Source organism: Denticeps clupeoides, chromosome 12 (assembly GCF_900700375.1).
Source record: "Denticeps clupeoides chromosome 12, fDenClu1.1, whole genome shotgun sequence".
NCBI lineage: Eukaryota > Metazoa > Chordata > Actinopteri > Clupeiformes > Denticipitidae > Denticeps > Denticeps clupeoides.
In genome coordinates, this window is record NC_041718.1 from 15,554,968 (window position 1) to 15,564,446 (window position 9,479).

The 9,479-nt window shown below is 37.9% G+C and overlaps 1 protein-coding gene across 17 annotated transcripts in view; it reads left to right on the plus strand.

Moving 5' to 3' along the window:
* The window catches only part of atp2b2 (ATPase plasma membrane Ca2+ transporting 2), a 101,806-nt gene extending 95,561 nt beyond the window's left edge, over positions 1–6,245 (plus strand). For 10 of the 17 annotated variants that reach the window (XM_028999460.1, XM_028999457.1, XM_028999462.1 and 7 more), the window contains one exon: positions 2,855–6,245. In XM_028999460.1, the coding sequence (XP_028855293.1) occupies positions 2,855–3,163 (309 nt within the window). In that variant the 3' untranslated portion in view covers positions 3,164–6,245. Of the gene's footprint in view, positions 1–995; positions 1,048–2,854 lie in introns of all 17 variants that reach the window. The other 7 variants (XM_028999467.1, XM_028999470.1, XM_028999474.1 and 4 more) reach the window with 5 other exon arrangements.
* The last annotated feature ends 3,234 nt before the right edge of the window (positions 6,246–9,479 follow it).

Here is a 9,479-nt window from a genome sequence, read left to right on the forward strand (position 1 = left end):
AGCATGGTCGAGCAACAGCAACCAACAAACATAAGCTATTTTAAATTTTCAAATCCAGAAAGATTGTATTGCATAAATCTACTTACAATAAAGCTCTCGTACACACGAGGGCCTTGAGCCAGTCCCCAGGCAAGAACCGCACAGATTAAACTGGTGGTTGCAATCAAACCAGATCATAATCAACTGCTGTCATTGTAACCAAAATGTAATTACAGAAATGTAATGATATTATATAGCTCATCAAAATTAAAAGGCCAATAGTGTACAATAAGTCTAAATATCTGACGATGCTGTAAATATAGCAACGTAATATTGGAAGAATACATTGCTATTAACATTTCTGACAGAGAAGGTCTGTTTGCTGTCATAATATCAGAATTATAGCCTCAGAGCACATGAGTAACATTTGCTAGATTGTTGCCGAGTTGGGCAAGACACTTTGATTATTAGTATACTGTTGTGATGTACGTTAAATGGCAAGTTCAGACCAGGTCTGGTCTGATGAACCTCCATCACTGTCTTAAAATAAATATACATTTATTATTATTATTATTATTAATGTATTTTTTTTTTACATTTTGGAGACTACCTGGTTTCAGCAAATTTCCAAGCTAAGGATTTGGATCTTTGAAAGTAAGATCTTACAACCAGATCTTGAATTATTCACAAATGCTTTTTCCAAAAGTCAAATTCATTGTAGCAATCAAAACACAACAATGCATGGTGTCTTCGGATTTATCATAAATATAATGTGACTAAACTGCCGGATTTGTATGGTTTGATCCCTATGTTGAGACTGAATTGAAAAGGATACTAGGCTTGGTTTTTGCAGGGTGGCATCTTTGAGCATATTCTTCTTTGCTTCTGGCTTCTTGCTTTCTTACTGCATTTTCTTCTTTCATATTGTGTGACTTTAGATTCAGTTCATCTCATAATTTCACCATTTCCCCAACGGGCACTCTTGTCTGAATGTTTTATGTGTTTGTCTCCCTCAGAGTGCTAAGGGCCCTGGAGTAAGGGTGAATGCTTCGGAGTGAATTTCAGGTTGTGAGTCCCTCCGTTGTCTGAGAAACAAATAATGTGAACTAATTTCTTTACTGCTGACAAACCCACCAGGGTTGGGTAAACATTCAAGTATATGCCAAAGAAAATTCTGCATTTACCTCCTGGCTTGAACATGGCTACAGCTGCTGGGCAGTCTGGCTTTCTGCAGGGGACTATGGTTTTCTGCCTATTCTGTCTATCTCTCTTCCTCCATACAGCGGAGAAGATGTGCAAAGAGAGTGGAGCCTCTCCCCCATAGTCCTGTCTTATCTGTTGGCCTTAGGGACCCATTATTGTCTTGTGGCTTTACACTGTGGTTATGTGTTGCTGAACCAGAGTCTGCTTGGTCACTCAGGCCAATACACCACCCATCGATGTGATTTGTCTTGACATTGTTTTCATCTGTCATTCAGACTGGTATAGGGTTGAGTCTCGTAAGTTGCGTGGTCTAGTATCTTTTCTATTTCAAGGTGTTTAGGTGTTTGGCCGAGATGCCCACTGTGTTAGACATTAGTGAAAGATTAGTGATTTCTGCTATTCCACTAAAACTTGAGAAAACCTGAGTATGAATTTTGAAAAATAATGTGCTGCATCCACAATGTGGTAGCATACATCCTTGGAATAGGTTGATAAGATAAATAAGCCATAAGATGATTATCATTCTCATTAAAGTATACCTTTAATGGAACACTGGGTGCAATAAATATCAGGAGCAGAGACTCTAGAGCATGTGGTGGTTCCTAGAAGATTCCAAACAGCCTCTTTCTCCTGTAATCTCTGGGTTGCAAATGGTCCAGTGTAAACCTCTGACTTGGTGCAAGAAGTGTGAACGTAAGAGAAGGTGGTGTTTTGCAAAAATGGGTTCCTTGATTTTCACTGATCACTAAAAATCTGTTCGGATTATTGGCATACAGTCAAATGATTTGGGCCTATACTTGAGTGTTTACACAGATGTGCATGGAGTTGTTGAACAGAAGAATAGAATTTTCATCTGTTCACGTCTTTGTGTGTTTACGACTATCATTTTAACCTATCGTTGTTGGTGTTGCTGTTTCTTTCTTTAGCAGTCCGTGTGCCTGTGTTCATTTGTGCATTCCAGCATCGTCTTGTCGTGCACTGCATGTTCATTGTTGTGTGTTTGGCTGTTGATCCTGTGGTGTGCCTCATTGTTTCGTGGAACAATGGCCCCAGGCATCGAACCCCTGTCTCTCATCTCTCTGTTCTACCCATCTCACCCTCTCCCTCATGTGCTTGTACGTCCATAAGGGGAGTCTTTGTGGGTATTTTTTTATTTTTTTTTGTCTGTTTTTTTCGTGGCCCTAAAAATCTACCCTGGGTCTGAAACTGTAATATTTTCCTCCAACCGATTTACCACAAGACTTCTTCAACTTGCATGTGTGTATTTATTATTATTTATATTTTTCTTTATTAACGTGGCTTGTCTCTAGGTATACACCCTGTTGGATCTTAGCATATACTTCCCAACAGAATTTGCCTGTGTCTTCTCCTTTTTTTCCCTTCTTTTTCAAACTGTTTCCTTTTGACCTTCTGTTTGAGTTTCTTTTTTGTGGACTGACTGCAGTCTCCACAGTGTTTCAGTGCACGTGAATAAGTAAGTTGTGAATGCTTTCCCAAGTTCTGTGGCCGCAGGACATTGGACTGTGGCATCTCAATCAGCTTTTCCCTCTCCCTCTCCTAAATCCGAATTCCGTGGGCTCTCCATGTCAGTTGTTGCAAACGCATCAGGATCGCTCTTTTTAAAGTGTTCTGTTTTTTTTTTGTTTCTTCTCGACCTGTCCCCTCACCGCAGATCCGTGTCGTGAATGCGTTTCGTAGCTCACTGTACGAAGGCTTGGAAAAACCGGAATCAAGAACCTCCATTCACAATTTCATGACACACCCTGAGTTTAGAATAGAAGACTCCACCCCCCACATCCCGCTGATAGACGACACCGACATCGACGACGAGGCGAGGAAGAACTCGGCCAGCCAGCCTTCATCACCCAACAAGAACAACAACGCCATCGACAGCGGCATAAACCTCACCACTGACACAAGTAAATCCGCAGCTTCATCCAGTCCAGGGAGCCCCCTTCATAGTCTGGAAACGTCCCTTTAGCACTCATCTCATGGGAAAATATAAAGCATCATCATTATTATTATTAAAAAGAAAAACAACAAAACTATAATATTTCAAGCGCAACAAAGCCAACGCACGCGTCTGAGGCGTGTGCGCGTCGGACTGAACAGGTGTTCTGAACATGTTCTTCTTCTTCTTTTTGAGTTTGGGCTTTTTGGTGGCAACAAAGGAGACATGCCGGTGGAGTGACTGGAACAGTATCCGATTTAAACCTACCACTCCTATCTACTGACATCACAGAGACTATTATTGATAACAATTTAAGAAAAAAAAAGTTGAATTCAGCTACTATAACTGCATGAATGTACATTACCCACTTTTTTATTTAGAACATTTTTTTTCCTTTCCTTTTTTTCTTTTGATTTTATTTGAGTTCTATGACTTTTGATTTGGTGGGAAGTGCCGTGGACTGCTATGTTAAGACAGATTATTCAATTCACTGGTCTGTGAGTTTCTTGTGTGGCATGTACCTAACTGTATAGACTTATTTGATAAAAATAAATAAAAGTGTATCAAGGTTGCAGGGCTCAACTTGCACAGTAGATTTGCACCCGTTGGAAAAGAGGAACCCAAGGATATTTATATATATATATATAACACACACACAGACACACAAATATATATTAATATATATGAAATATATATATATATATATATATCAGAGCGAGGGCAGGAAAAATGAGTAGTGGTCCGTGGCTGAAGTTCCACCTCTGTCTCGCAAGCTCTTGCATAGCTGATGAAGGACTCGACTCTCATGTGAAACCCTGTATAATACTACTGATTTTTCCTGCCTGTATAAATATATAGTTTATCTTTGTTGGCATGTTGCCTTGTTTTCTGCTTAAATGGCTCTAAAACTACTTTAACTTATTTATGTCCTAAAGAGAATGAATGTAATTTGTTTACAAAACCCGTAGATACGTCCTGGTTTTATTTGTAGGGTTCAAAAACCACACAACAGATGTAGTTGGAACAGCTCAAATTGTTGAGTACTCCTGTAATAATGGACTGTGTGTGTTATATTACAAACTGTGTGCTGGACTTGCCTGCTATTTTGTCAAATATTGTAGATATTTTTAGAGGATAAAATAACACAAGAAACCAAAATATAGTGGAATATATAATTCTTATGTGGCATCTTAGTATTATACAAATGTTGGGATCAACTCTGAGCGACTCCATTTGTTTCCAACCATAGATTTTAAGATTTTTCTTTTTTAAATATTTGATTTATTTCTCTCTACTCCCTCTCTATTTATCTGCCTGTCTCTATATCTTTTTTGAATTTTAATTTAATGCTTGAAACAAACTTGAGGTCAGTCTCAAAAGTGAGCAGGACATTCAGGTCAAATTTAACAAACTGTCTTCTATAGAAACTGCTTGTTTAATGGAAAATATTTTTAATTTTGTGTGACCCATCAAAGGCTGCGATGGATGGAGTTTTTTTATGTTAGAAACAATTGCAAGTTATATTTGGCTTCTTTGTATGGGAATCAAAACATTGTGTTGGAATCTTGTGATATATTGTGTTGATTTTCTTTTGCCTTTTTTAATTTTTATTTTTTATCTTTCATTTCCACATGTGTTTTCTTCGAAGCAAGGACCCAGCTAAAGAGCTGATGGCATTTTGATTTTGAACAATTGAAAAAAATAACAAAATGGAATGTTGCTTTTGACTCTTTTTCTGCCACACACACACACATAAACACAAACATATATCCATTTATATACATCCACACACATACTCACACAAACAAACACAGAAAAAGAGATGCTAATCTGCACTATCCGGATATGAATGAATCCTGTGGTGTAAATGTAGATGTGCTTCTGTGTGTTTTGAACAAGCTTGTCTTCCTGCCGTCACAAAATATATACTCTAGCATCTCGAACAGTATTCGCTAGTTGTCAACTATTTATTGTGCTTTACACAACAAACGGTCACCTTTAAAAAGGCCCTTCTTGGAAGACAAATTTCAGGAGGCACCCTAAAAATCTACTGTCTCCAAGTCATTTCTCTTATTCATAATTGGAGCCATTGGAGAAGCATGATTTTATATGCTCAATATGCAAGCTGAACCAATCGAACTCTCCCATATTTTCCTTGACCTACTCCTTTTTCATTTGTTCCTTTTGGCTTTTATTTCCTCTTTTTTTCTTATGAAAGAAAAGCCGATTCCTTCATCTGGAGAGGGTGAACAAGCTTTAACTGTTAGCTCAGGCATGCGTAAAAGGACTTCAGCAAAAGGACCATTATAGAGAGCCCTCATTTTAAAGCAGGACCTGCGTTTTTTTTCCTGGCAGTCCCCACCGAGGTGGATTCGTTTTTATGTGTCCCCTTGTCTTCATCGAAAATGATAACCGCCGACCAGGTTCAAAGCGGACAGGGACTGCAGTGCTTACCTATTGCAGCTTATTTTGCTCTACTAGGTCATCAGTACAACTGGACACACTCTGCACAGAGGCCTGCCGATGTTGAGCTCTAACACGGATGCAGTTTTAAACATGCATTACAAACATCGGAGCGAACAAAACAATGTTGAATCATTCTAATATGAATAATAAGAATACTAGTAATAATATATCTTGCAATACATCAAACTGCTTCTATGTACTGTACTTAGCAGCATGCATTTTGTGAATCCAAGAAGATTAAATGCCAACAGTACTGTCTGGCACTAGCAATGTATGGGTAAAAGATAAGTGTTCATCCATCTTGTTTTTATGAATTTTTTTATCTCTACAATAATTGTAAATAAAGAACTCAATGTCTTTGTTCATTTAATACTATGCAAAAAGTCATGCTTTCTGATTGTTACCAAACCTAATCCCCTAGAGTGTGTTGCTGGAATGTTTGTGGTCTCAAAAAAAGTCAGTAAACAATGTGATGTACCTGATTTTCTAGCTTGACGAAAAAGTGATGAACTGTGACTCTTGCTGCCTGCCTGTCCACAATACACGTCCCGACAGGAGCACAAGTGAAAAGAATTAAACGGAAAAAACAGCACTCATTTAAATAAATTCTCAGAGCAGCATGAACCTGAACAGTGTTCTATTACCAGTGTGGCGTCTGTGTGATGTTTGCATTTCGTGGGCCAGAACCCTCCGCTGCATGCCTAGTGTGTGAGTCGAATGCTGTACTTGAGTCTGAAAATGCAGTTGCTTTGAATTTTTATGGACATTAAAAAAAAAGGAAAAAAAAAAAGGAAAAACATAATATTGGTGGTACATTTTCACAAGCCAATGCCAGGAGTAAACACTGTACTCTGCTCCTACTGACTATGAAATATAAATTCATTATGTTTTATTCCACTTACTGCATTTGTGTTAAATTATTTAATTAATTTAGCTGTAACTTATTCTACAGTTTCAAATATTTTTATTTTTACCTAAATTTGATACATTTGTGCAATCTTGCAAAAACACAGATACAGTACATTTATATATTTGTTCCTATTATAAATATATTTTCTATAAACTACGTGTTGTGATACCACAATATCTGCTGTTGTTGCCGTAACTACTTTAAGATTTATTGCTTTATTTATTATTAAGCATACGATCCACCAGGGGGTGCTATTAAATTGGGAATGTTTGCAAATAATATCACAATAACCCATTATATATTTTCATAATAATTACAATGGTACACAATCATATTATGTGAATTTAGTCTTTATTATGAAATCAAGTAAAATACAATGTATTTGCCTTCTTCTTCTTCGTCACAACAACAGTCTGCTTATACTAATTCCAAACTAATACTGCACAATTAATTACATGTTTCATGTTTGTGTTAACACACCAAGTCAACATTCACAGTGCAGGTTGAAAAAGTATGTGAACCCCAAGGCTAATGGGATACCTCCAAGAGCAAGAAGTCAGGCAACCTGGAGTCCGATGAGATGCGATTGAAGGCTTTGCTTTTCTTAAGAAGCATTGCCTATTGTGAAAAATGCCTTGCACAAAAGAGCTCTTAGAAGACCTCTGATTAAGAATGGTTGACCTGCATGAAGCTGGAAAAGGTTATTAAAGTATCTCCAAAAGACTTGCTCTTCACCAGTCCAGACAAACTGTTTATAAATGAAGTTCAGCACAAAGCTGTTTTGTAAAGATGACAGTAAGAGCACAGTTCAGAATGTTCAATGAGGTGAAGAAGAATCCTAGAGTGTCAACTAAAGACATACAAAAATCTCTGTCACATGCTAGCATCCCTGTTGGCAGGAGGAAGCCATTGCTGTCCCAAAGAAACATTGCAAAAGAGCACCTGGATGTTCCACATCCCTACTGGGAAAATATTATGTTAGAAAAAGAGTAACCGCACACCAACATCAAAACCTCACCTCTACTGTGAAGTTTGGTGGAGGGTGCATCAGGGTTTGGGGCTGCTTTGCTGCGTCAGGGTCCAGACAGATTGTTTAATCGAAGTTTACCTGGAACATTTTCAGGAGTACTAAAGGCCATCTGGCCATCAACTGAAGATTAACAGAAGATTGGTGATGCAACAGGACAATGACACAACGCAGAAGTAAATCAACAACTCAGATGCTGTGGCATGATCTCAAGAAAGCGATTCACACCAGACCCAAGAACATTATTGAACTGAGATATGAATGGTCAAGAACTACTCCTGACAATTGTGCAGGGTCAACCGGTTATTAAATCCAAGGGTTCACACACTTTTTGTGATTGTGATTGTTTACATGGTGTTAAAAAAAATTACAACATATAATTATTTGTGCAATAGTAGTTTAAGCAAACTGTGTTTCTCTATTCTTGTGAAGATCAGATCACATTTTATAACAAATTTGTGCTAAATTCCATATAATTCCAAAGGATTCACATACATTTTCTTTCAACTGTATACCAGAGTAGTGGGGAAGCTACAGCTTAGTCTGATTATTGACATATATACTAAACTTTTGCTGTGATGCATAAACACAGCAAAAAATTTTTTTTAATTATTATTATAAAAATCAGTGTGTGTGTGAGTGAGTGTGTGTGTGTATGTATATCCTGCCAAATGCACACACTACTGTCAACTATGAATGAACACATGTGCAGTTATGTACTTAACAAAAAGTGGAGACCTGGACTCCAGACCTGAACCCAGGTCTAATGAAGAAGGCAAAGGAGCCAACACGTGCCAAACACCTCTGGGAACTCCTTTAAGACTGTTGGAAAACCAATTCAAGTGACGACCTCATGAGGCTCATCGAGAGAATGCCAAGAGTGTGCAAAGCAGTAATCAGAGCAAAGAAACTAGAATATAAAACATGTTTTCAGTTATTACACCTTTTTTGTTAGGTACATAACTCCACATGTGTTCATTCATAGTTTTGATGCCTTCAGTGAGAATCTACCAATGTAAATGGTCATGAAAATAAAGAAAACACATTGAATGAGAAGGTGTGTCCAAACTTTTGGCCTGTACTGTATATTTATTCATATTTTATCACAGTGATAATAATTATTTAAATTGTAAAAAACAAAAAGTTATTAAAATACACCGTCAAGTGTCACCCTAATGATGCATTTGGCAGGGTGGAATGGATGGTGATCAGATGTACTAAATGCCTGGTACTGTAATTTCTCTTGATGGTTTCTTCTTGCTAATAAACAACTTTGTATTTGGCTCCTGTGCAATATAGTGTGTCTAGAAGGGGCTCCATGAATCAGTCTGGAATCTGAATCTGGCTTGTAGGGGTGTAAATCATAAGTGATGTTTTTCAGACAATCAGTAGTTGCAGGAACAGTCCCCATGAAGCAACTCAGGGTTAAGTGTCTTGCGTGTTTGATTCTGTGACTTTGTGGTTGTCTGGTTTATAGGGGGTGTGTTGGTACATGGCACATTAATGTCCACACAAACATCCACATTACCTAGAGTCTTTCCCAGGACATGCTCTATGATGATTTGCTCATTGCAGTGGGCAGGGATCAGCATGGTTAGTCTGATGGCTCTGGAGCTACACAGATCCTGCGTTTCATGATCTTTCTGTCATGACTATCGTTGCATTTTTGTAAACTTGTGCAACCAATAGCCATCATTGGCCATCACTGAACCTTGAGCATCAGGTGACCAGATGCCAACAAACCATATGTGGGTCAACTACCAGCACACACCTGTAAAGAACAGGTAATTTTATTTGTGATTATGCACAGAATATGACATCGTAGTGCAAATAAACGCTTCTTTCACACACGTGTAATCTTTTTTTTAATAGTAGAGGTGTTAGAGGATCTTGATCAGCACCCTTCTCATTGATTCATCTTTTGGAATCATTATTGCATTTGT